The 27,142-nt window shown below is 36.3% G+C and overlaps 2 protein-coding genes across 13 annotated transcripts in view; one reads left to right on the forward strand and one right to left on the reverse strand.

The window, feature by feature from the left end:
- The window catches only part of ZRSR2 (zinc finger CCCH-type, RNA binding motif and serine/arginine rich 2), a 37,426-nt gene extending 30,265 nt beyond the window's left edge, over positions 1-7,161 (forward strand). For 2 of the 6 annotated variants that reach the window (XM_055376644.2, XM_019019206.4), the window contains 2 exons: positions 542-651; positions 3,068-3,585. In XM_055376644.2, coding sequence (XP_055232619.1) covers positions 542-651; positions 3,068-3,567 — 610 coding nt within the window. In that variant the 3' untranslated portion in view covers positions 3,568-3,585. Of the gene's footprint in view, positions 1-541; positions 652-3,067; positions 3,586-4,566 lie in introns of those variants that run through there. The other 4 variants (XM_055376645.2, XM_055376643.2, XM_063702990.1 and 1 more) reach the window with 4 other exon arrangements.
- Positions 6,396-27,142, reverse strand: part of AP1S2 (adaptor related protein complex 1 subunit sigma 2) — a 29,251-nt gene continuing 8,504 nt past the window's right edge. For 2 of the 7 annotated variants that reach the window (XM_063702993.1, XM_019019209.4), the window contains exons 3-5: positions 26,254-26,362; positions 25,730-25,867; positions 6,396-7,726 (exon numbers count right to left, since the gene is read on the reverse strand). In XM_063702993.1, the coding sequence (XP_063559063.1) occupies positions 7,679-7,726; positions 25,730-25,867; positions 26,254-26,362 (295 nt within the window). In that variant the 3' untranslated portion in view covers positions 6,396-7,678. Of the gene's footprint in view, positions 7,727-10,405; positions 13,351-13,786; positions 20,949-21,328; positions 23,377-25,729; positions 25,868-26,253; positions 26,363-27,142 lie in introns of those variants that run through there. The other 5 variants (XM_019019208.4, XM_019019210.4, XM_055376648.1 and 2 more) reach the window with 5 other exon arrangements.

A 27,142-nucleotide genomic window follows, 5' to 3' on the forward strand; every position in this document is an offset into this window, starting at 1 on the left:
ACTCATAATTTTAATAATTAAAATACAAACTAATAAGGGATAACTAGAATAGAGAACATAAAAGCATGTATAGTGAAAGAGCCGGAGATTGAAGCCCAAAATCATCTTAGTGTGCATTTGACCAGCTAAGAGAACAATTAATGTATCATTTCTTCTTATCTTGCTGTTTGCCTAGGCCGTACCATGGCTAGTGGGTTAAATTAACCAGTGTAATAAGAAGAACAGCAATCCTATCTGAGAAAGAATAGGCCCTAATAATGGAAAACACTTCTGCATTTTTAATGGTCCAATCTGTTGGATTAAGACGCTTTCATTCAAGCCAATTTCCATGCATTGAAACCTCTCCGAGGGTTAGTAAAAAGGGTTCCTGAATAAATTGGGAGCTTTGGGAGCTTGACCATTTTAATGACTCTTCCCTAGGTACAAAATCAGTGAACTTGGTGGTCCTACAATAAATTAATAACGGGGTTAATTAATAGTAGGGCTAATCTACATATTAGGAAGTTACTGTAAAGCGTATCATTTGACTTTTGGTTTAAAGGGAAGAAGAATGCCAAGCAGCCCTTTCTCTGTTTAACGGACGATGGTATGCAGGACGACAGCTGCAGTGTGAATTCTGCCCCGTGACCCGGTGGAAAATGGCGATTTGTGGTAAAAGACAAAGTGATGATTTTTTTCCTCAATTGTTCCACTGCTATATAAAGGGATATTCTTTGGGGGAAACCCAGTATTTTCAAGTGGTGAGGCATAGCTTTTTGCCTCACACAGTAGATGAGCAGAGAACTTTATATAAAGAACACCACAGTTTAGATCTGTAACCGACCTCATGAGTCACTTGATAGATGAAGTGACTGAGGTCACAACGTATTGGTGATAGAGGTGGGGCTAGAATTCCAGTCTTCCAATCTTCAGTCCTGGGCTCTGTGTCTGACAAATCAGGAAGCCTGAGGAGTTTACGTCTGTGGAAGCCCCATTTCCCTTGTTGCAGTTTCAGAGGTATTTTGTATTCATTGGCTCACTTCACTTGAGCTGTTTGTTTCTTTCTTTCTTTCCATCTTTATCCCTAATGAATCTTCTGTCATGACCACCTACGTTACCTTACCCATAGCATTTCCTGCCTTACTTGGAATACATCCTTCTGTGCACTAGAGACTAATTGTAGGCTTGGGATCAGTTAAACATGAATGCAGTCAGACTGACATCGGACAGTGGCAACCCAATCAGGAAATGATCCAGTCTTGTGCAGAGTAGCCAGCAGTTTTGAAGGCCTAGTTATGTTCTGATTTCTCTCAGTGGACTGTTCCCTAGCTGAAAAGAGATGAGCTCTAAATGCCTCTGGGGAGCACTTATCTTACCCTTTACTTGTGTTTCTTTGCTGTATACATGCCTGCCTAACACAAAGTCAGAATCTTTGGCAAGCTTGTCTTCCTGGATGCTGTCATTCTGAAACCATTTATGAAGGGAAAAGAAAGATTTTAGGATTCCTGGCTAAGGGAAACCAGAAGAACCATTACACTTTAAAGGCTCGGGGGATGGAAGAGGTGGAATTGTTCGCTCCATAAAGGCAGTTACTTTTGTCAGTTCCTGGGAATCCAGTGTGATTTCAGTGAGGAGCTTCTGAGTGTGACCTTGACTTCTCCAAAGCAGGGGACTATTTCATTAAAAAAAAAAAACACTTTATTTTCCTTATTGACTAAAGACACTGAGCATCTTTTCATTATTGGCCATTTGTATGTCTTCTTTGGAGAGATGTCTGTTTGGATCCTTTGCCTATTTTCTAACTAGGCTCTTTGTCTTTTTATTATTGAGTTGTAAGAGTTCTTGGTATATTCTCCATACAAGTACCTGGTCACAAATATGATTTGCAAATATTTTCTCCCATTTTGTAGGTTCTTTTCACTTCATATTCTTTTGAAATACAAGTTGTAAATTTTGATGAAGTCCAACTTAACTATTTTTTTGTTTTGGTGTCACATCTAGGATGACATTGCTTAGCCCAGGGTCACAAAGATTTACTTGTATGTTTTCTTCAAGGTCATAGTTTCATTTCTTAACATTTAGGTCTTGGATACAGTCTGAGTTAATTTTTGTATATAGTGTGTGGTACGGAGGTATTTCACTTCTAACTGTTGTGCGTATCTGGGGAATTTACTGCTTTTAAAAAATGTTTGAGAACCCCAAAGATCTCAAAATTGTTCGAATAGATTTTATCTGTGATAAGAATCTTCTGTATTAAAAGCACTTAGTGAATTTGAAGCATTAGTGTAATGTTTATAATCTTATACTTAAAGTTTAAAGAAAATATAGACTCCTCTATGTTTAATAGGCCTTCTCCTTTTTTTTTTGAGAGTGAGTCTCACTCTGTCGCCCAGGCTGGAGTGCAGTGGCATGATTTTGGCTCACTGCAACCTCCACCTCCTGGGTTTAAGTGATTCTCATGCCTCTGCCTCCTGAGTAGCTGGGATTACAAGCGCCTGCCACCACGCCCAGCTAATTTTTGTATTTTTAGTAGAGATGGGGTTTCGCCATGTTGGCCAGGCTGGTCTCAAACTCCTGACCTCAGGTGTGTGCCCGCCTCAGCCTCCCAAAGTGTTAGGATTACAGGTGTGAGCCACCGCACCTGGCCACGCCTTCTCTTTTGACCAGTGGTTCTGGCCTGTCTCCTCCATGCCATCAAACCATGCTACCACAGGGACCCAAAGAGCTGGCTATTTGATGTTAATCAGGGATCAAAATCGTCAATCAGTGGGAAGGTGAAACCTGGAAAAGATAACGTGGTCACCATTTGTTCAGTTGCAGTCTGCACCATAATCCAACAGGGGCACAGGCTATTCTGCTTAATGAAAACTTCTGATTTGTTACCTTTCAGAGTGTCATTTGTTAGAGCATGTTTGAAATCGTGGGAACCAAATTATGACATCAATTTATGTAAGCCCCTTTTACATAATACACAGTAGAAAATAGTTCTAGCGTATCCAAATATCAGAAATGTACCTTCTGAAAAGGATAAAGTAGCATCTTCAGAATATGCAGTGATAAGTGCTGTTTCATCACTGTGCCATTACAGGTTTATTTGAAATACAACAATGTCCAAGAGGGAAGCACTGCAACTTTCTTCATGTGTTCAGAAATCCCAACAATGAATTCTGGGAAGCTAATAGAGACATCTACTTGTCTCCAGATCGGACTGGCTCCTCCTTTGGGAAGAACTCCGAAAGGAGGGAGAGGATGGGCCACCACGACGACTACTACAGCAGGCTGCGGGGAAGGAGAAACCCTAGTCCAGACCACTCCTACAAAAGAAATGGGGAATCCGAGAGGAAAAGGAGTAGTCACAGGGGGAAGAAATCTCACAAACGCACATCAAAGAGTCGGGAGAGGCACAATTCACGAAGCAGAGGAAGAAATAGGGACCGCAGCAGGGACCGCAGCCGGGGCCGGGGCAGCCGGAGCCGGAGCCGCAGGAGCCGCCGCAGCCGGAGCCAAAGTTCCTCTAGGTCCCGAAGTCGTGGCAGGAGGAGGTCAGGTAATAGAGACAGAACTGTTCAGAGTCCCAAATCCAAATAAACTAGTTTTGTTCTTAAATGATTGTATATCTTATTTATTATGGTTGCTACATACTCGGATAGAAGGCTATGAACGCAGATGGGTTCGCAAGTCTGGCTGAACCCTGTTTAGCCTGGAATTCTATTTAAAAATATTTTTATTCTCTTATAATCATGAAGTATGGTTAGTATAGAAAACATAAAATATATAAATAACAACATGAAAATTACTTGTAATCCTAACCCTGAGAGAGAACTAAACGTTGGAGCATTGTTTTAGTGTGTACACTTTTTTCTTTTTTTTTTTTGAGATAGGTTCTCACGAGCAGTGGTGTGATCATAGCTCACTGCAGCCTCAAACTCTTGGGCTCAGGTGATCTTCCCATCTCAGCCACCCAAGTAGCTGAGACTACAAGGTACACACCACCACACCTGGCTAATTTTTAAACATTGTTTTGTGGAGACAGCGTTTTGCCATGTTGCCCAAGCTGGTCTTGAACTCCTGGGCTCAAGTGATCCTCCCACCTTGTCTTCCCAAAGTGCTGGGATTATAGGTGTGATCCACCACACACAGCCCTATGTACACATTTTTTAATACAAAGAACATATATGAATGCAGTTGAATATGCTTTTATTCACAAGAAGCGTTGTCATATTTCATCAAGCCCTATTCTTCGTTTTACTCACTGCACAATATGGATCAGTTTTTTCAACCATATCCTCATTGTTAGATTTTTAATTTTGTACTATTAAAGAATCCTGTGCTGAAAACAATCCTGTGATGGATTTTCTTAAATACTTCCACATATTTTTGATCATTTCCTTAGGATAAATTGTAGCAAGGAGATGAATACTAAAATATTTCCAAGTTGCCAGAAGACTATAAAAAATTTATTATGTCAATAAACTTTGCTGCTCCCACAATGCCAAGTAATTTTAATCCTTACCAATTTGATAAATTTTATGTGTTCATATATTAAATGTTTTTTTATTCTTGTTGGCCCCCTACCCCTTTTTTTAGAGACAGGGTCTTGCTATGTTGCCCAGGCTGGAGGGCAGTGGCTGTTCACATGATCATTGTGCACTGTAGCCTCAAACTCCTGGGCTCAAGCGATCCTCTTGGCTCAGCCTCCTGAATAGCTGAAACTACAGGTGAGCCCTGCTTGTTTGCCTTTTATTAATAATCTATTGGATTTTTCTATATGTAATAGCTGAACAGCTTTTTTGCTTTAAAGTTCATTTTCTCAGTTTTAAAGTACTGATGGGCAAAGTCCATGTTTTTTCCTCCTACTCTTCAGCTGGGGGCTGTCATGGTGTACTTTTTAAAATAGTGTGTTGGAAAGTTCTTTATATAGGAGTAAAGTTTATTTTTGTCATTTCCAGGAATATTAGGGTCATTGGTACTAAATATGCCTAGTGTTAAAGCAATCCTGGTATAAAAATCTCAACAGAATGGTCAGAGAATAGAACCTAATGCAGAAAAAGCTTCAGGCAAAATATTATACCTAGATTTCTGATCATAAATAAGATGCTCTCCAGCTTTATCAATTTTTTGTCACTTTCTTTCCATTGACATATTTGGGATCTAGAATTTTGGAGTATGTGACATTTTTCAATTTGAGATTTGGGAATAAGGACTTAAAACATACGTAAAATACTGAAACGTTAACGAAATTTAAGTAGGAAGAAAGTTTCCTCAAAATTGGGATTTCTGCATGATATCTGTTAAGGATGAGAGTTCTTTAATGTGTAGTCAATAAAAGAAATCATGCATGTGGCCCAGGATAACTTCACTTTAAAAAGTTGGATTTGTTCCAGACTCTAAATGCCTGCTTCACCCTGAAAATGATTGACCTAGAATTATCTACTGATTTCAGTAACGCCGAGTAATTATCATTAAATTCAGTATTTTTTAATACTTTTCTAAATACAGTCAAGATATATGCAATTCAATGTGGTCTGCAAAGCTGAAGTCTTAATAAATCATGGAGGCTAAGAAACCCACCATCTTGAGCTCAAGACAACTGAGATATTGATGACTTTCCCCTCAAATGTTAATAGGCAGGGTAGAAGGGCAGGAAGTTTTTAAACCACTGACTGGTTCACTATCCTGGTAAATGTCCATCTTGAACTTAAATTTATTCGTTTTTTTAATATATATTGCCTGATTACTATTTATGTTTCAAAAATTCCAACTATACATTGCTGGCAGAAACCCACAGGCATGTTTTCAGTGAATAGCTAGCTGCATGTTGGAGGCTTTTTAAACCTATAAACGTCTTTTTTTCCAGTAGACTAGCAACTTAATTTGATGGTAGTTCCTGCCTCCTTCTTAAATATCCCAGTTTTAGAATGTAACATTTCCTATCTGTAGTAATAGGAGGTCCCTTAACTATCATGATTACCATAGATTTGATTTGTTGCATAGGTTAGGTAGTACAGTCTGCAAGTATTAGTCCCTTTCTGTTGCATGTGCTAGCACCTTCAGTTCACAAGGGGGTAAGAGGAATCCAGTTGATTTGAAATACCTTTTGAGTAACAGTCTAAGTTGTTCATTCAGAAAGAGTAGAAAAGTCAACTGCATCAAGGTTTTAAAAGCAGCATATATTGATTGAAAATAAATGTGTAGATAGGCTCTCAGAAGCATGGAATCCATGTTATGTTTTAATGAAGTACATGAGGACTCCTTAGATCTTCCACCATGTATCTTGTGTGTGCTTATAACAACCACCATATTCAAATGGAGGGGAATTTTCAACATTTTACTGAAAAAAAAATGAGAAATTCTTCCTTCAGCAGCTCTCCATAGTTTGACAAACTTTTGGAAAGAGATAAAAACACACTCCAGTGTTTGTACGTTGAACGTTTATTACAACTAATTGGCGATGTGATAAGACAGTGCTCACGTGGCCTGAATGTTGGTCACAATCACAACAAAGCTTAATCCAGCCCAGCATATACAAGTGAAAATATAAACCATGAAGACATGTTTAGATATGTATAAGTACTTAGAAAAGTGACGCTGAACAATTACATAGCTTTAAAAAATATAGAGCCAACTAATGCCATTTTACCTCATTCAACTCTCACTTTTTTATAAGAAATGTGTCTTTTTAAATTTTTATAAGACTTCTGTTAACTAGGCAGTGCCATGGAAAGAAAGGAAGCTGCTGTAAAGTGTGCAGCACTTCTAAGTGGAGGGAAGCAAAATAAATTTAGCTTTAACAAGTACCCCAGAGGGAACATTCGTGCTTTAAACAATGACTTTACACATAATACTGTGAAGAGAGCAACACGTTTTTTGTAAGATACTGTTATGAAGAATTCCTGGCAAATTAACATTCTCACTTTATTTTGGGGCATCAAAAACAACTAAGTATGTGATTATGACCACAAAAAATTCATCTCAGGAGTCAAATGTGCCTTGGCCTTAAAAATTATGTGCTTACTATTGTGAAACAATCCTGTTTCTCATCCCAGATTCAGAATGCCTAAGAAATAATTTTTAGTGTAAGAAGTATCACTCCAATTTAGTCATTAAAAATAATCTGTATTCCCTTTAAAAAAAAAAAAAAAAAGGTATGTAATTTCCAGTACAAGTCTTTGGAGTAAATTTGCTTTTTAAAGTTTCAACAAAGTTTCCATTCATTTGATATCATTCATTTGATATGTGACATGTCAATTCCCTTTTTTTTTTTTTTTTTTACATATGCTGAAATGCTGCACTAGTCTTTGGTTTCATAAAACCAGGTTTCACATTATAATTTAAGAGTTTCCTTTGTCAAATACAGTAATTAATAAATGTATACTGCCTGATTGATTTTACATGTATATGATGTGCCATTTTCATATGTGCACATAATCAGATTAAGAGAAACTGACCTTTAAACTTTAAAATATCCAGAAAAGGTATCTTTTTCTGCACCATTCTAATTCATATTTAAGTCCCTTATCACTTAATTAACTAAAGTTCCCTTTTAAAAAAAAAATTGTGTAGGCATGAATGAAGCGGCTTAGCAAAACAGTAATACTGACAAGACATCATCTTACACCATGAGCTAACATGGACATGAAGGGAGTGACCATCTACAGTGTGTGAAATGCCACAAGAAGTCATCAACAAGGGAGGAGAGTTATGTCAGTCCAATTTCTTCAAGAACACTACGTGGGGTTTCAGCTTCCTGTGGAGGGAAAATGTGAGACTCTGGTAAGCAGATCCAGGGAGTCTTGAGAATGTGAAACATTGACATGGAAGAACATGCTTGTTTTAGAGAATCAAGAAAGCAATTTCGTGTCACAGTAGCATTCTAGTAGTGACAGCCATTGGCTATTTAGGGTTTTGTGCCCTCAAAATTGGAGACCACAAAAGGACGTTTTCAGCATTCATTAAGTACCTAATTACCTACCAATGTGCTAGATGCCGTTGCTGTCATGCAAAAAGCAGTCAAGCCCAATGCAAACCTGCTGGCAATTTATGAAATCACTGCTACTCAATTATATATGTGAAAGATAAGTTATCTTAGTGGTAAAATTCAAAACCTCTTCCCTCCAAGTTCCCACAGTTCTTCGCCTACTGTTGTGTTCCATGCTTTTTGTCACATGCATTTATAGAAATGTCTTCCTCTTGGAGTTTTTAGTTAACTGTGTCCACAGCGGCAAATCTTCAGAAACAGCTATCTTCCCAGACCTCCCCAGTGCAACCAATGGCATCACTAGAGGCCGCATATGGAAAGAATGCCATGGGCCAAAGGCATTTTTATTCTATGTAGCAACCAGCACTGGTTTTTAAGTGTCAAAGGAGGTCAAAACAAAGTAAGCATATCCAGGAAAAAATTATTTAATAATTTTCCAAAGTGTCTGATTTTGCAAATCACAAAATAAAGGACCAAGGAGGCCAACTTTCAGGTATTACTAGCAACAAATTTTGTAATTAAAAGGCAACACTATATTTTAATGAAGGAAAATAATATAAATTTTTGGCATCCAGTAATAAACTTACTTTTGCATCCTAATCATGGTACAGCACAAAACAAGGAGAAGAGAAATTATATTAAACCATAAATCTTTAGAATATTAATTGCATGTAAAGCACTTCATGGTGTAATCTTAAGTAAGTTACTTAAACTCTATGGTCTGTTTCCTTATTTGGAAAACATGGCTAATAGTACTTACCTTCATATGTTGAGATTAAGTGAATTAAGGCTCTGCCTAATTTATAGAAAGTGCTCCAAAAATGTTAGGTGATACAGTTACACAATTGAAATCAAAATGATTTAGCATTTATTATTAAATGCAAGTACTATACACCAATTCTACTTATAAAGCTCATATGATGACCTTTTAGTATGTCTGCATAGTAATAAAAGTGGGTAAAAATCAGCTTTAGCGAAAAAAGGTATTTTTTTAAAAAGAGTCTAACCTATGAAGTATTCTTGCCCCCTCAAATTGAACCTCAATCTAGTCAGGTTACAGATCTAAATAGAAATAAATGAGGGATATAAGAACAGCTAAACATTGCCATATGAGTATGATGGCCAAATCCATAAGGTAGGACATCCTGCAGCATAAATGACCTGGTTTTAAAAAAAAAAATGGCAAGGCGGGAAAAAGCAGAAGACTTGTTAAAGATTAAAAGAGACTTAAAACACACATCAATCAGATACAATGTGAGAGTCTTGGTTGGAATCTGATTCTAACAAACCAAATATAAAAAGGCATTTTTCAGACAATTAGGAAAAACTGAGCCAGGCATAAGATAGTAATTATTAATTCCTGTTAATTTTGTGGGGCATGGTACTTTATCTGTTAGGGACACATACTGAAGTATTAAAGACAAACTGACAAGATGTCTAGGGCTTGCTCTAAGATACTGAGGCAAAAATGCGGGGAGTGGTTGGGGAAACAGTATTAAGTTGATGGTTCTTGAAGCTCAGTGATGTGTACACGAGGGTTCTTTATACTATTTCCTATACTCATGAGTCTTGAAGTTTTCATGATAAAGTTTTTTAAGAAAGTCCAGTGGAAATGATGTAACACCCAAGAGTGATGTAAGCCAATCCCTTTCATTTATATTTAGCCTTAAGCATTAAATACACTGAGAATGACATCTAAATCTCATAAATATTCAAGAAAAATTTAAAATAATTATTTCCATGTAATGTTAAGTAGTTTAAAAGTTCATGTAGCCTTGAATGTATCAATTAAATAATGCCTCCACTGAATTCTACACAGTTTACATTCTCAGCTTCTCCATGTAAAAATGTCCCACAGCTACTCCGTGGAGCTGGTCAGACTTTTCCCCATGTGCTCACTGCCTGCAATCTTATATAGCATTTCCTGTAGAGAATCATACTGCTTATCAAATATGCATTATTGAAAATATTTGTCCTTTCTAAAAGGCCTAATTTCAAAGAAAGAATTATTTACACATTTTATTCTTGTGAGACTTGCACAGGTAGAGTTTTAAAATAAATTGTGGTGATAATATAAAATGGAACTTACACATGTTCACACTGAAATTGTAGCTCAAAACTACCCAGAAAAACTATTATCATCTAAAGTAGTAAAATTTATAGAAACAGAAAGTCGAATGGTGGTTGCCAGGGGCTGGGGGACAGGGAGAAATGGGGAATTGTTGATTAATGGGTATAGAGTTTCAGTTCTGCCAGACGAAAAAGTCCTGCAGATCTGCTGCACAACAATGTGAATAAACTTAACACAACTGAACTGTACACTTAAAACTGCGTAAGATGGTGAATTCTGTGTTATGTGTTTTTAACCACAATTTAAAAAATTTGCCTAGAAAAATGAAAATATAAAACGTTATTTTATGAGGGATGGAAAAGAAAAAGTCATTCACATGAGACGAAGTACATGCAATACTTTTATTTTAGACATGCAAGGAAAGCTATTTCAGAATCTACTAATTTAAAGCAAGCAGCTGTATACAGACAGCAAAAGAAGCAACATTTTGTTACAGCTTAGCACAAGGCATCCAACACAAACAGGCATGAGACAATGCATATTTATGTAGCATTAAAACCAGATGAATAATATATTGTGGGGCAGGAGGAGGAAAGGAGGGGAAAAATAGAAATGAAAGACCAATGTTTCTCAGTGCTTCCAATATATAATGCTAGATTTCCCACCTGATAGCACATCCAGGTGCTTCAAATGTAGTGCATTACAGTGAGAATGTTAAGAATGGAAAATCTTATCTGTGTACCTGCCTAATACTAAGTTTGGTCAAAACACATTTTCATAGATCTTTTTTCAGTGGTAAATCGATTTGAACATCTTGTGAAGTTATTGTTTAATAACTTACTTAACTTAGGCTTTATGCTCTCTAGATATAAACAATGAATTCTTTTCCTTTTATAAAAAATATGCTGCATGTTTTATTAAAAGAATATGCAATAGTTACCAATATTAAAGGTTTTAAAATTCAGAAATATAATGCCACAGTTAACAAAGTATTAAGTATTTAAATGAGGACTTAATATATTAGAATGCCATCACTAGTAAAATATAAGTATTTAGGTATTAAAACTGAATGAATATTAGAATTTTTGAACTATATAAACTCAGCATTAATGCTTTGAAAGTTATTATTCAGCAACAGATATTGCAGAACAGACTTCAGACATAGCTCTCTAATAAGTTCTTAAAGGGATTGTTTGATATTATATAGCACAAATGTGATTCAATAAATGTGGCACTACAAAATTTCTTAATACTGAATGTTTTAACCTTAAATATTATATAATGGTACAAATTAATTTTAGTTTCTTGTAATATTTTCACATATACTTTTATGTGATACATTAGAACACATTAGCTCATACAGATTGTAAGATAATCACACAAAATAGTTTCTTTTTTTAACCTCAATATTTGAAGACCAAACCACACTATATATTATGGCACTGCTTATTTTGACCTAGCACTTCAGCTATATTTTCTTTGGTAAACATTTTAATGATTGTCATGTTTTCCTCTTATAAGATAAATCACAGATGGTTCATTAATAATATGTATGTGTTTAAGATTTAATATTACTCAAAACACTTCTAGGTCATATTTTGTCAAGATGAGATTAAATCAGTTGCAGAGAGGAACGAGCTGTATCAAGATCACATATAGAATGAAAATAAAACAGAAAAGTTTGGAATGTGAACAGGAAAAAAATACAATCATAAAAGTACTAGTTCTAAAATGTTCTACTATTATTATACAAGACAATAAATCACCATGCTGAGGATATTTTCTTTCATATGTATATCAGCATTCTATTTCCTCTGTGAAATTCTGCATACTCGATGAGTAGTCATTTAGTACACAGGGACATTAAAATATTCATGACGTGGCTACAAAAGAAATGCATATATTCTTACACACAGTATACAAACTGACACAGACACAATCAGATTTCTAGAACATTTAGTTCACAGTAAAGATAACTAAAACTTAAGTTTCTGTTTGCTTTCATTCTTTGGTTTAAGGCTGAATATTTAACTTCTAAACAATGCCCAAGACTTTAGATTCATTTTTTTCTAACTTTACTACATACAGTGTTCAAAATGATGACAGACATCCTCCAGAAATTTTACAAAATCCTAAAACACTATATTTACTACTAATATTATGGAAAGATTTTCAGTGTAAGTCATCTGGTCAATACTGAGTTGACCAAAAATTCAATTAGAATATTCCCCTTCCACCAGTATTTAAATTCATTAGTTCATTTGTATTACATAAACTAAAGAACCTAGAGAAAAATCTTTCCCAATAAAAACTGGAAAAGTAGTCACTCATCTGGTATTTTAAGTAGCAATGAAGGTTTTTAACTGTTTACTTATACCTACAAAAGCAAAAAATCCAAAGAATTTGACTGAGACTGAGGATATTACGTTTTTAAAAATCCTCAAGACAGATTTTAACGAACTCTCCAGATTTGAGTGTCTACAGAAGGACTTCTAGGGGCTCCGAGAGTTCCCTGAAATTAGAAACAAAATGATGTACAAATCTTCCTGGGGTGACGGCCCATCATCCTTCGGACTCTCAAAGGGATTATATCCCCACCAGAAAGCAAGTTTAAAATTGCTTATTTGAGTGTCTTTAAAGTATCCTCATTTTAATATTTATTCAAGTTGAAACTCTGAAATGTTGAACTACAAAATCATGTAAACCGTTCCAAGAAAAATATCTAACAAATCCCTAAACTTACACAACCATTAATTACAAACGTATCTGAGGACAAAAGCCAGTTACATTTTAATCCTCAAAGAATTCCTAAATATTTTAAAGAGATAGCTGCCCTTTTCCCCCAACTCAGAATATAGTGGAATGAAGCAGCAAGTTAAAATCATATTAATAAGAAATTAAACTCCCAACTACTTCATTTTCTCACAGAAGCTCTCATTTTCATAGGGAAATTCTTCTGTATCAATGGCATTAGTGATTCACAGTATTTAATGAATGCTTTTTTGTCAATGAACCTCTGAAGCTATTTCCATATTCTGTGTAAAAAATAAATTATAAGCCCCAATAATGGATCATTATCCAAGCAAAATTCCCGATGAAAATACCAGTTTAATGAAGTAATTGGGACTATCCCTTGGGATTTAATGTAATTAGACTTTTCAGGTAATGCTAAAATATAAATAACAAACTTGACAAAATTGTCATTACAAACTGAATTTATATATCCTACTACATTTTGATGCATGTCAGTACTCCAGCACGTATTCTAGTATGCTTTCTTAAACCCAATGAAACTCTTGCTGTGATACATAGTCTCTGTTTTCTGGAGAGAGAACAAGAAAAGTTTAAGTCTGTCAAATAACCTTTTGCCTAAATAATACCAATCTGTCAAATAACCTTTTGCCTAAATAATACCAGTTCTTTGAGCCTTTATATTATAGTTTATCATCTTTTTCTTTTCTCTCTTAATTTTCTATCATACCATGTAAAAACCAACCATTGAGAGCTTACGCTCATTAAAAGAGAAGAGGTGGTTTCCCAAATAGGGCGGAGTATGCAACCATTCCTCCCCAGGAGACTTACTATGAACTACACCAGCAATTCTACAGGAACAATTCTCAATGTGACCACCCAGGCATTTCCACCACTTATACCCTGACACACCTTTTACTGCTTTTAGGAAAGAAAAGGGTTGATGATAAGCTGAACTATTCTTTATAGCCATTGATCCATATTACTGTACTTAAGTAAGAAATTACCATCTATTAAATGTGAGAATACTCTTCATAGGGAGAAACCCCTCTTCACTGGAAAAACATCCTTCAAGAAGAAAAGAAACTCTAAAATGCACAAAAATAAATGTATTATTTTTACCATTTTAAATTGCTTTAATAACGTTTTAAATAATTTCCCAGTTTAGACTTCTAGGGTCTGAAAAAGTTCTGTTATAAATGCCTTAAGGACCACTTAACATTTAAGGTAATTTTTTAGCTAAATTATATGCCCATAATTAACCAAAATATTTTTCTTTCAGATACAAAGAAAGTAGATTCAATTATAAATTCCAGTTTATACCTCTTACCACCAGTACCTCTTGTGAGTCACATAAAAATTATATCAATTAGGAATTAGGGAGGGTGAGAGTAAAGTCTGTCATAGCACACAAGGGACCCTGTGCAGGCCTAGGCCTACTATCTTGTTCTTCCCCTGGGCACCCGTAGGAAATAGTCACATATAATACTCAGCAAACTATCCGTTTCTTAAAACACTAAAACCCCAGTGATTTCAATTAAGTGGGAATAAAGGTCAGAATGAAAACAAAAAATTTTTTAATCCAGTTGTATTGTACAACTATAAACCACGTATTGTCCTTAGTACAGGTTCTCTGGAGACCTATTCTTTGAATAAGGATGACAATGTATTATTTCAACCTGAAACGGGCTTTCAATCCCAGGAAATCTTTTTTGCTCCTCACTAATTTGCTCCCCACCAAGTCTACTGCCAACTCCTCACACTGTCCTCAAGCTATACACCCCTCCCCTTCTCCCCAGTCCCAACGATTCTCCTTTAGATGATGTCATTTCTCAAGGCTAAGAAAATGACACTTCCTCAATTTTGCTCATCTTACTCATGAATTAAAGAAAAAAAAAGGCTACAGCTTTACCCCATTATTACCACATAACCAATGAGAAAGACTCTTCTCATCCGAGACCAATGTTTTTGATTCCATTCCCATTCTCCCTTCCTATATATATATATATATATATATATATATATTTTTTTTTTTTTTTTGTGGAGACACAGTCTTGCTCTGTCGCCCAGGCTAGAAGGCAGTGGCATGATCTCAGCTCACTGCAACCTCCACCTCATGGGTTCAAGCGATTCTCCTGCCTCAGCTTCCTGAGTAGCTGGGATTACAGGCACCCACCACTGTGCCTGGCTAATTTTTGTATTTTTTTTTTTTTAGTAGAGATGTGGTTTCACCATCTTGGCCAGGCTGGTCTCGAACTCCTGACCTCATGATCCACCCGCCTCAGCCTCCCAAAGTGCTGGGATTACATAATGAACCACTATGCCCAGCCCCAATATACTTTTTCTTTTATTCTATTCCTATTTGTCCTTCTTAGAAAACATGCACTTCCACTTTCCCCTGCATGAAGAAAAATGTTGTTCTCAACACCCTACAAAAAGGACCAGATGTAGTGGGAAGTGTAGGATGACAAACAGCAGAGAGAAGTCAAGTTACACCTGTTCTCAAAACCTAAGACAAGCCCTGTTACCGTGAAATTTCCTAGATAATCATCATACTAGGCTTATGACTCACAAGTAAAACCAACAGGGAAGCTATAACGAACACTGATAAAATAGGAATTATCTGCAGGCTTAAGTCTTGTTCACATGAGAAGTGCTTAAGTAAATCAATGGTATCGAATATCTATGACTGAATGCCTAAACTCCTGATTCTCTTTCTAGTAGTACAATGTGGTAAAAGAAAATAATTTACATTTAATGAAAAGTAAATATAAATAAGTGTAATTTCAAGTTATTGCTCTACTGCAGTTTTTCTTATAAAAGGACTTCTTCACTTATTCCTTGCACTATAAAGTGGTATGCTTAGTCCTTCACATTCTAGAACACAATGGTCCTTTTTATGGCCCCTAATCAAATTCTATGGCAAAGGATGCAAAGTCCTTACTATCAACTCTGGAACCCTCTTCCTTGTGCCAAAGACCAAGAAGGCCAGAGACTATCTTATCTCACTACGATCTATTTTGAGCAATGAATGAAAAAACAGAAGAATTGAAAGCACTCTATAAGGTGCCTTTTAGATGACAGGGCTCCTGGTGTCAGTCTTACAAGCATTTGTGAAGTGCTAAGAAAGTCAAGTGATTTTTTTTTTTTTTTTTTTTACATTAAGTTAGCTATGAGTGGCAAGAGTTACATGGTTGCTCCAGATGGTTAGTGTCTAAAATGGCCAAGAGCAGAGAAGTGCTTTACTTTACGTGCTGAAACTTTATTTTAGTAAATTCTACTCTAGTTTTACCATCTGGAGCAACACGATGTATACTCTTTCATTCACACAGCAGCATTTTTTCATTTTTTAAAAATGTGTAATACTAAATACATGCTTGTTTTTACACTTCTGGAAAAAAGAGCAGGGGGAGCTTCAAAGATTTTCAGAAGTAACACGAGTTAGCTAATATCTTGCTCCTAAGCCTGGGCAACATGGTGAGACCCTGTCCCTACAAAAAATAAAATAATAATAACAATAATATCCTGTTCCTAGATCTTTTCTCACTTGATATACTTTGAGTATCCTTCCATATCATTACAAAAAAAAAATCGATCTCATTTCTTTTACAGCTACATCAGTTTCATGTATGGTTGTACTATAATTTTCTTAACCTATTTCTCATTGATGAATATTTGGGTAAGCTTCAATGGCTTATTTTACTAAGCAATGTGTCTCAGTACATTTTTGTTGGATAAAATTCTTTGAAGTGTAACTAATGGGTCAAAATGTATGTACACATTTAGTCATTAGTAGACATAACCAAACTAATCCTCCAAAACAAAATACAGCTTTTAAGTGCTCCTCTTTGCCAATCCAAGAAGAAACAAACAAACAAAAAAGGGTCTAGTTGATTTTTAACTTTGCATTCCCTTAATAAAAGGACCATTTGTTTTGCTTTCATCTGTGAATTACGTATTCATGTTTTCTGCCATCTTTTTCTATTGTGCTGTTGATCTATTTCTATTACACTTGTCTTATAAATTTGTCTTAAAAATAATGATGAGGATAATTTACTACATCTTATAAACAACACTCTAAAACCCATTAGTTATCAAATACTAAAGATAAATCACTTTATCTACCAGTTAGTTGTGCTTTTAAAATAAAAAAGCAGAGGCCAGGTGCAGTGGCTCACGCCTGTAATCCCAGCACTTTGGGAGGCCAAGGTGGGAGGACTGCATGAGCCTCGGAGTTCAAGACCAGCCCTGACAACATGGCGAGACCCCATTTCTACTGAAAATTTTTAAAAAATTACCTGGGCATGGTGGTGTGCACCTGTAATCCCAGCTACTCGGGAGGCTGAGGTGGGAGGATCACTTGAGCCCAGGAGTTCAAGGCTGCAAGTGAGCCATGGTGGTGCTACTGCATTCCAGCCTGGGTGACAGAGTGAGACCCTGTCTCAAAACAAATATACAAACAAAAAAAAGCAGAATAATTAACTTAGCAAATATAATTTGTTTAAGAGTGAGGGGTCTCACTGTGTTGCCCAGGCTGGTCTCAAACTTCTGAGCTCAAGGGATCCTTCCACTTCAGCCTTCCAAGTAGCCGGGATTATAGAAGTGTGCCACTGTGCCCAGCTAGCAAATATAATTTTAGATTGCAAAGAAATATTTTAAGCATGTTTTAGGACATGCTGTATTGTATTTGCCTTGGAATACCCTAAATTTAATCAGGGTTTTTCAAAGGTAAAAGATTTCTTGGAATCACAGAATTTCAAATACTCAAATGCTCCTAAATATCTTCACTAAGTAAAACCTTTAAGGCTAACAGGATGCCAGAGAACAACAACAACAAAAAGTCTATATATGCGACAAAAGTCTATATATGTAAATTCTGGTCATTTGAACTATTCCTCCTTTAAGAAATTAACAAATCCCTAAAGTGGCTGGGGAGATTGGCAGAAAATTCAAAGGTGTTCTGTCTGCAGGGTATACTCAATTCAGTTTCCACATAAAAACTCAAGTACCTTAATAGAAGTTAACAGATTTGGCTGTTGTTGAGGAAATTAAATTATATAGTGACATCCTACAAGCCTTGCTGTAGGTTGGATTCTAAAGTCAACCATAGATTATCTCTCCAGTAACTGGTCATTATGTAGAGGTAATTTTGGTGAATCATAGGGATGACTTTTTTTTTTTTTTTTGAGACGGAGTCTTACTTTGTCACCAGGCTGGAGTGCAGTGGCGTTATCTCGCTTCACTGCAACCTCCAACTCCCTGGTTCAAGTGATTCTCCTGCCTCAGCCTCCCAAGTAGCTGCGATTACAGGCACGCACCACCACGCCCAGCTAATTTTTGTATTTTTAGTAGAGACAGGGTTTCACCATGTTGTCCAGGTTGGTCTCGATCTCCTGACCTTGTGATCCACCCACCTCGGCCTCCCAAAGTGCTGGGATTACAGGCGTGAGCCACCGCGCCTGGCCTAGGAATGATTTTTATAGCTATTTGTATGTTCTTAAGCACATTTATCCTTTCTTGATTTTTTGCATTTTTGATTAATTTTTAGCCACTTATTTATACTGTGGTCTACATATAATATTGAAAAGATATAGCAGTCTATAAATGTAAATGGAATCTTTACTCCATAGTGTTAAATTAAACCAAGGCTTCTTAACCTGGGCACAACTGACATTTGAGGCCAGATAATTCCGCGTTCTAAGGGGGCTGTCCTGTGCACTGCAGAATTCTCTGCAGCATCCTTGGTCTTCACCTACTGGATGCCGGTAGCACTGCACCCCCAATTGTGACAACCAAAAATGTGTCCAAACATTACCCAATGTCCCCTAGAGGGGCACAACTGCACCACTCCCACTCCATGGGAACCACTGAGTTAATCTAATTGGCTCTAGTTGGTGGGTAAGATTATATTCCAGTGTGTTTGCCTGTATTTGCTAATTTTTCCAGAATGGGAATTTTTATTTTTAAAAAAAGGCATCAGAGGAAACAAAAGAAAATGTCAGTAGGTGAAAAAAGGACTCAAACGTGAAATTTTTCAGAAAGTATTTTTTAATTAAAAAAAAAAATCACTACCAACACCACAGACTATTCTCTTTGCAGGTCCCTGTGCAGGTTCCAACCCTAGGGCTCATGAAATCAAATTACTAGGTCAGGATCGGCATTTAAGAAAAGAAAAGTAGAATAGAAATAGCAAGCGGAAAATCCTCAAAATTTTGAAAAGTATGAAAAGAAAAAAGGCTCAAAAACACATAAAGCAAAATGACTACAACCTGAGAACCAGTGAGTAAGGACACTGGCCAAATTATTTATTTATTTATTTATTTATTTTTGAGACAGAGTCTCACTCTGTCGCCCAGGCTGGAGTGCAGTGGCCCGATTTTGGATCACTGCAGCCTCCGCTTCCTGGGTTCAAGCCATTCTTGTGCCTCCGCCCCCCAGGTAATCTGGGACTACAGGTGTGCACCACCACGCCCAGCTAATTTTTGTATTTTTTGTAGAGATGGGGTTTTACCATGTTGGCCAGGTTGGTCTTGAACTCCTGGCCTCAAGTGATCCGCTTGCCTCAGCCTTCCAAAGTGCTGGGATTACAGGCGTGAGCCACCATGCCTGGCCAAATTGTTTCTTATTAAATGTAAAATGAAAGGCAACATTTGTCCTGCTTTCTGCCCTTCCTTTCAAGCACTTCCATTTCAAGCATTAATGTAATCAAACTTCATTTGTCCAGAATTTGTTATAATAAACCCTGATTAAGTTTACCTATAAAAAAACTAAAGTATGCTGGCAATAAAAGACTATAGTCTTGTTAACTTTAAAAGAAAGAGGCTTGAAGGTTTTAACATGAACAGTAGTAATTACAAAGGAGTTACACGAGTTTGTCTTATTTAAGCAAATCTAAGAGGATTTATATCAAAATGCTTTTTGCTGTTAAATGACATTATTGTATATATTTGGAAGCATCTCTTTTTTTAAAACAATTTAAGATATTCTCAAGTTTGACTAGCATGCCCAAATATTCTTTCTTTTTTCTGTTTTCCCTCCCTCCCTCCCTCCCTCCCTCCTTCCTTCCTTCCTTCCTTTCGGCAAAGTTTCGTTCTGTGGCCACCCAGGCTGGTATATAGTAGCATGATCATGGCTCACTACAGCCTGGACCTCCAGGGCTCAATCAATCCTCTCACCTCAGCATCCCAATTAGCTTGGACTACAGACACACACCACCATGCCCAGCTAGTCTTTTTTTTCACTTTTTGTAAGGACGGGGTTTCACCACACTGCCCAGGCTGGTCTCGAACTTCTGGGCTCAAGCAATCCAACTGCCCCGGCCTCCCAAAGTGCTGGGATTACAAGCTTGGGCCACCGTGCTCAGCCCAAATATTCTTAATTATATCAAGAGCTGACCTTTAAAAAGTCCAAAACTTCATATTAAAAGATATGTTATTCAATACTTCAAAAAGTACTTATTAAAATAATTTTAAGTTACAAAAGCTTCATTTTTTTAAAAGAAACCACTTTTCTCCTAAGATTCTTACCTTTCCATTTGTATGCAGTCCCACAGATTATTACTTTCACAAAAATATAGCATAGTACTAAGATATATCATGCAGCCCCAGCACTAAAACAAATCAATTTTAGCAGCGCTAATCCTCCGTAGAGTACCACTTTCTAGATGAGGCAGATAAACAACTGCAAATCCAGTAAATCTATTCATAAAGTGGATCATCTCAAAGTAAAAGCAAATTCATGAGTATTATGCTTGCTTTTGGTACCTCACTTATTTTGCATTTCACAGATTACTTTAGTGAGAAAAAATACCAACAGCAAACAAAGCTCAAAAGAAAAAAAACACCACAAATTTCAAAATGATGCTGTTAGTATAAAAAAGAAAGGTTGACACATCTCAAAGCAGTAATCAACACCATCATGCATCAACCGCTAAGGGTTAAAGCCCAAATGCCCAGTATTTAACTATTTGATCTTCACGGATCAAGCAAGGACTTAGAAATCATCTCACGTGCAACAGTATTTGCATAGCACTCCATTTTATCCATGCCACAAAAATGGTAAATTTAGTAGTTACCAATAAATAAGTTGGGGATCAAAAGGACTAAAGCCTTAGACTGCTCTTTATCATAAGATATCCTCAGACAAACCTCCCCATTCTTCATTCTGGCTCTATAAAATTAAGGAGCAGAGAAAAACTGGTAAGTGCTTGACTTTACAGAAAAAAAGCCATACTATTATTTCCTTTGTCATTATATATGTGTGTGTTTAAATAAATCCAACTACGTCACCACCCCCCACCATATCCCTCCAAAAATCTAGCTTAAAATAGGTGGTGGGGAAAAGTATTCCAAGTATTGCAAAGAATATCAATTTAGCAATTTCAGCATGTTGTACTTTAATAATTTAAGAATCATCTTTAGTACCAGTGGCACGTTAAGACAGCCAAACATTAAAAAATGGATAACGGGCCAATTTCTGGGCTTTACCCCCAAATCTAATTATGTATTCATACAACCAAACACCAAAAGGAATAAACATGAAGTTTGGTCTAGAAATGTCAAAACTAATCCTTTATTTACCAAGTAATGAAGTAAAATAAAAAAGATATCTTTATTATCTAATCACAATGTCTGCTAATATTTTAGCAACTATTATTTGAATGTACATTTAATGTTACATTTTTATTACTAACTGTAATATGCTAACAGAAAATCTGTATCCACTGACCCTCTTCCCTATTTGGCTATAAAATGAAGGACTACCTTAAACTACATGTTTATACAAATTGGGTAAGAGAAATTTTTTTTTAATTTTTCTGAAGAAAATAAGCATTCTTAAGGATAGAAATGTATATTTCACAAATTAAAAAAAAATCAAAATCATTGAGATGTGTATACACCTTTAAGCCAACAGATAAGTACATGATAAGTTCAAAGTCATCTTTGGTGCTTAGAAATAATCAATTCAAGTAAAAGACCTGACACTAAACAGAAAAATAATGACACATGAAAAATTAGATTAAAATTGACCAATTAGGACTTCTACTACAAATGTTAAGTCTGAATTTAGATCTTCACAGCTATATTTACAATTTTGGAAGCAAAATCATTTCATGAAATTGATTAAGTGAATGCTATACCCCAAACTATAAGACCAAAAAAGTTATTATAAATCCAGGCATTTTGATCAATCCAACAAGAAATAGGTTGAAAAATATTATTTATATCTACATATCCAATAAAAAATTCCAACTGCTGATAATCTGGACAATAAAAATTTGCAGTCTAAGTCAAAGATGGCACTGTCTTAGGAAATCTACTCTTTTCCACACAGAAAAACCTCTGGGAGAATTATGAATTTCTCACTACATGACTGAGAAACAAAGAAGTTCATATCTAAAACAGAACGTTTAAAATATATATACCAAGACAATACATAACTGGGGTTAGGGCAAGTGCACAGTGGTTAAGATTTTACACAGCTGTGAAGCCTAGTAGATCTGGGTTTAGAATCCTGGTTTTGCCAGTTGCTAACCAGGTGGCCTCAGACCAGTCATGGAACCTTACTGAGATTCCACTTTCTCATTAGGCTACCTCTAACCTTTCACAGGGTGTCTTGAGGATTAGCACAGGATGCTTAACGCAAACTGCTGAGCCCAGGGCCTCACATACAAGCACTCAAGCATTAGTTACCATCATAATTATTTTTGTTGTCATGGTATCCAAAACAAAAAGTTTTCCAGCAGTTTGTGGAGTGCTTTTTCTCTTATTCCACTCGCTATTTTATGAACATAATATTCAAATACTCTCCCACAGATGTAAACTTGTACCATGCATCAAAAATATAAATGAATCTATTTTTAGGAAACATGCATCTTGCCATTCCTGCATTTCTTCTCAGAGTATGTTGATGAAGAGAACAGAATAACCTGAAGCCTTACTGCTCCACACAGACTTGAGCTTGGCTTCATAATGGCCTTAACCTACGACGTATTCTCACTCTAAATTCAGAATGGACCACCACCTACTGCTTCCCCAAGACCTACATGGCTAAGAAAAATGGTTCACTCAGACTGCTAAATAGACAATGTCTCAATGTGGTACTCAGTTTCGTTTGTGTACAAAGCAATGTAAAGGTAGTCATAGAAGAGAAACAGGACCACAGCTTTCTTCTAAAGACAAGGAACTGTAATTAACAGTACTCATTTCTTTATTTTAAACAAAGGTTACAAGGGGGTAAGGAAAATTTTACATGGGACCAACCATACTCATCCTATGCTTTTCTCTCTGCACTTACTTTCCCCAGTTAAAGACATAAAAATAGGCTGGATGCGGTGGCTTACGCCTGTAATCCCAGCACTTTGGGAGGCCGAGGTGGGTGGATCACCTGTCAGGAGTTTGAGACCATCCTGGCCAACATGGTGAAAGCCTGTCTTTACTAAAAATACAAAAATTAGCTGGGCATGGTGGTGTGCACCTGTAGTCCCAGCTACTTGGGAGGCTGAGGCAGGAGGATTGCTTGAACGCAGGAAGCAGAGGTTGCAGAGAGCCGAAGTTGCACCACTGCACTCCAGCCTGGGTGATAAGCGAAACTCCATCTCAAAAAAAAAAAAAAAAGACATAAAAATAATACTTCAAACAGAAGGACAATATTAACTATTAAAATACTCCCATAGGGGAATATATATACATATGTACATATACACACACAAATAAATGTGGATCTGCAATAATGTTTTTATCCCCTAGTACATTAAATACTGAATATATGCTCTAAGGTAAACTTAACATTGCTGTCATATTCTAAGGCCCATAGCAATTTCCCAGTAGCATTTAAAAATCCAGGCACAGCCAGGTGCAGTGGCTCACGCCTTTTATCCCAGCACTTTGGGAGGCCAAGGGGGGCGGATCATTTGAGGTCAGGAGTTCGAGACCAGCCTGACCAACATGGTGAAACCCTGTCTCTACTAAAAGTACAAAACTAGCCAGGCATGGTAGTGCAAGCCTGTAATCCCAGCTACTTGGGAGGCTGAGGCAGGAGAATCGCTTGAGCCCGGGAGGCAGAGGTTGCAGTGAGCCAAGATCGTGTCATTGCACTCCAGCCTGGGCAACAAGAGCGAAACTCCATCTCAAACAAACAAACAAAAAATTACTCTCCAGGAAAAATATTAAAATTAAAAGTTGAACTTCAATAACTTTAAATACATTTTAAAGCCAATGTAATTAATCAGAAAATGATAGAAAAACTTGGAAGAAATGCCAGGTTCTGACAGAGCAGAATACAGATCTGTGACAAAATATGAAAGTGATCAAGGGAAGACCTATATGAAAAATTCCCAATTTCTAATCCTGGTTTTGACCTAATTTTTAAAAAAGTCTGATTAGTGAACAGCAAAATAAGGAGATACTAACTTTAAAAACCAATTTTACAACAGTAGAGTATATGCTTATAGTCAGCGCACCTGATATTAAAAACAAACCTCCAGAATAACATTTCCAATCAATTGGTAAACCACTGTGGCAAACTGTACACACAAGGCAAAAGGTCTGTGTTCATTTCACTACTGAAGAGTAGATGGCACCAGGGCTGCGAATCTAATACTTCACTTTTGCAGGCACCTTAACCACTCTTCTGATAACTACAAGATCATTAAGTGTACAATGCATTGTCTCACATTTAGTAGATGTCTATCCAGATGATGTCATCTCAACTTCAAGCAATCCCCACAACTGTCCCAGTCAGTGACTGATGCAGTGAGATTCTCAAACAGCTTTCCCTTCCTCACAGAGTCCAAGAGTTAAGAAGTTAAAATGGAGAAAGTAAGTTACTCTTCTCCCCTTATTTCACTCCCTTAAAACTGAATGCCTCCAAGGCTAAAAAATGAGACTGAAAGTCACCTTTGGTGACTAAAAAAAGACAAGAACAAACTGATAAACATGTATGTAACAAAGAAGGGACTAAAATAAACTGGAAATACAAAATCATATTTTCAATGCTTCTGGAAAATGAACCAGTGAGCCAAAAATATTCAAGACTTTTACATACATGCAAACACACACTTAACTACTTTAGTGAAAACACATTTCATTTTTCAATATTTACTAATCACTTCTCATGCTGTAAGCTTTCCATATGATAAAAATCACAATTAGCTCTAAAGCATAATTCAATTTGGTATCTGAATTAAGGTATCATTAAGTTTTTGGAAAAAGGTAGCCTTATCTATGAAATGTTAAGCTTCAGAAATAGAAGGTACATCAGCATCAACTGCACAATTAACCCAAGATGACTATGGTAATTAGAAAGAAAAGGGAGTTACACATCTGGGGATGTGGAGGTAAGACAAGAATGCAGTTTGACAGAACATGGTTTGTTATTTAAGAAGAGCAAAGAGAAATGCAAATACTGTTTAGTTTTGCTAACAAAAAAAAACTGGAAGTTTCTACAAAAAGTATAATTAGAAAACACTATCATTTGCTTGGCTACTTTTGCATTTAATGGACATGAGGTGAAAATATGAGCCAATTTGGAATTAAAATGTCATAATCTCATAGTCAACTCCTGATTATCTACACTAATGAAAAAGGGGGTTATCTTAAACAATTTGAAGCAATAGATGGAGAGTTCTCAACTTACTGCTACTTTCAGCCAATCTTTTCCCTTCTTCAAGTCGTCTGTCCTCTAAAGGTTTAGACTTCAGTGTTTTAGGGTCCAAAAAGGGCCATTGGGAAGAGGCCTGACCGATAGACCATCTCCAAACTGAACCATCCATCCACAGATAACTGAGTTGACGTGACTGACACATATTCCAGTCAATAAACTGCACATGGATGGACACTACATGCCAAGCATGCTTCAGAGTACTTTCTGAAACTGTAAGAATGATGAATGAGACTTCCCCAGCAAGAGCAAAACGTGCTAGTGCCTAGTGAAGAGAATAAGTAGCTTACCTCCTGCAGTAGATCGGCCTGCTCAATTGCTTTAAGGACATTTTTCTTGGATGTTTCCTGAACTTCCCCTCCCAAAAGAAACTCATCCAAAATAAAATAAGCCTTCTCAAAATTAAAGATGATATCTAGTTCACAGACCTGAAAAGGAAAAAAAAAAGAAAAAAGAAAAGAAAAAATTGTTAAAACTTGCAGAAGCAGAAGATGCTTATTCACTATCAGGTAGTGAATAAAATCGAACTAGAGTGAATCAATCTTAACTCTTTCTAAAAATGACTAAGTATCACTGGTTTAAGTAAGCTTAATTTCCAAATCTCAAGTACTTGAAAACATATTCCTACAAGCTAAATAAGACTGGGCTCTGCATGTTCCCAATATGGACAACTTAATAATTTCTACTAATAAATAGTCATTCCCACCCTCTCCCGCGGTTAGAATCCCCAAGACAACCAAATAATAAACTTGTTAGAGAAAAGGTTCCAAAATATACTATGGCATTCAATTTCCTAAAATAAAATACTACTCACACTGCCAAAATACTTGTCAAGTAATTCCACATAACGATGAATTATTTCCAGGGTAATTAGTTCATTGTCCTGATCCTCAATAGCACAGCAAAAATACAGACTAGCGTATCTGTAACAAAGTACAAATGTGAAAAAAACTGTTATCCTATAATGATGTTTTCTAAATATATTTTCATATCCTATTATGAAAGGCCCCAAGTTTATACAGTTTATTTCTTCTTTCACGACAGTACAGATTTTTCTCATAGACTACAAAAGTAATAAACGCATAAGAGAAATTTCGAAAAGCATAGGCAAGTAAAAAGAAAAAAACAAAATAATCATACCACTTAGAATAAGTGATTTTGCCCTTCTTCCTTTCAGGTTCTTTTCTATAAACATTTTAAAACATAGCAGACCCAGGTTTTTCCTAAGTTTACTTAATTAAAACAAAATATATAGCAGATTAATTCAAACTGTAAGTACAGAGAAGAAAACAAACCTTCCAACTGAAGGAGGACTTGTTGAGGATAATGTCAAGGTGAGGTCAATATTTTGGGATATTTTATTGGAATATGTATAATATACACACAGAGAAGACCTTAAGTCCTACAAGCTCAATAAATTTTCAAAGTGAACTCAACTATATATCAGCACCCACATCAAGAAGCTGAACACTACTGAACCCTGAAACTCCTCTGCTACCCTCTCCCAGTCACAACCTCCCACCCCCAAGGGTAACTATGCTCTTGACTTCTAACAGAATAGAATTGTTTTTAAAAAGGTTTCTAGGATTGCGGAATAAACCATACGAAAAGAACAACAGCTCCACGTTATTACAGAAGTTAGAGAAAGAGAACAGAAAGTTCCTATCACTTAAGGGAAACAGAGGCCTGTTCTCAAATTTACC

Source organism: Gorilla gorilla, chromosome X (genome assembly GCF_029281585.2).
Source record: "Gorilla gorilla gorilla isolate KB3781 chromosome X, NHGRI_mGorGor1-v2.1_pri, whole genome shotgun sequence".
NCBI lineage: Eukaryota > Metazoa > Chordata > Mammalia > Primates > Hominidae > Gorilla > Gorilla gorilla.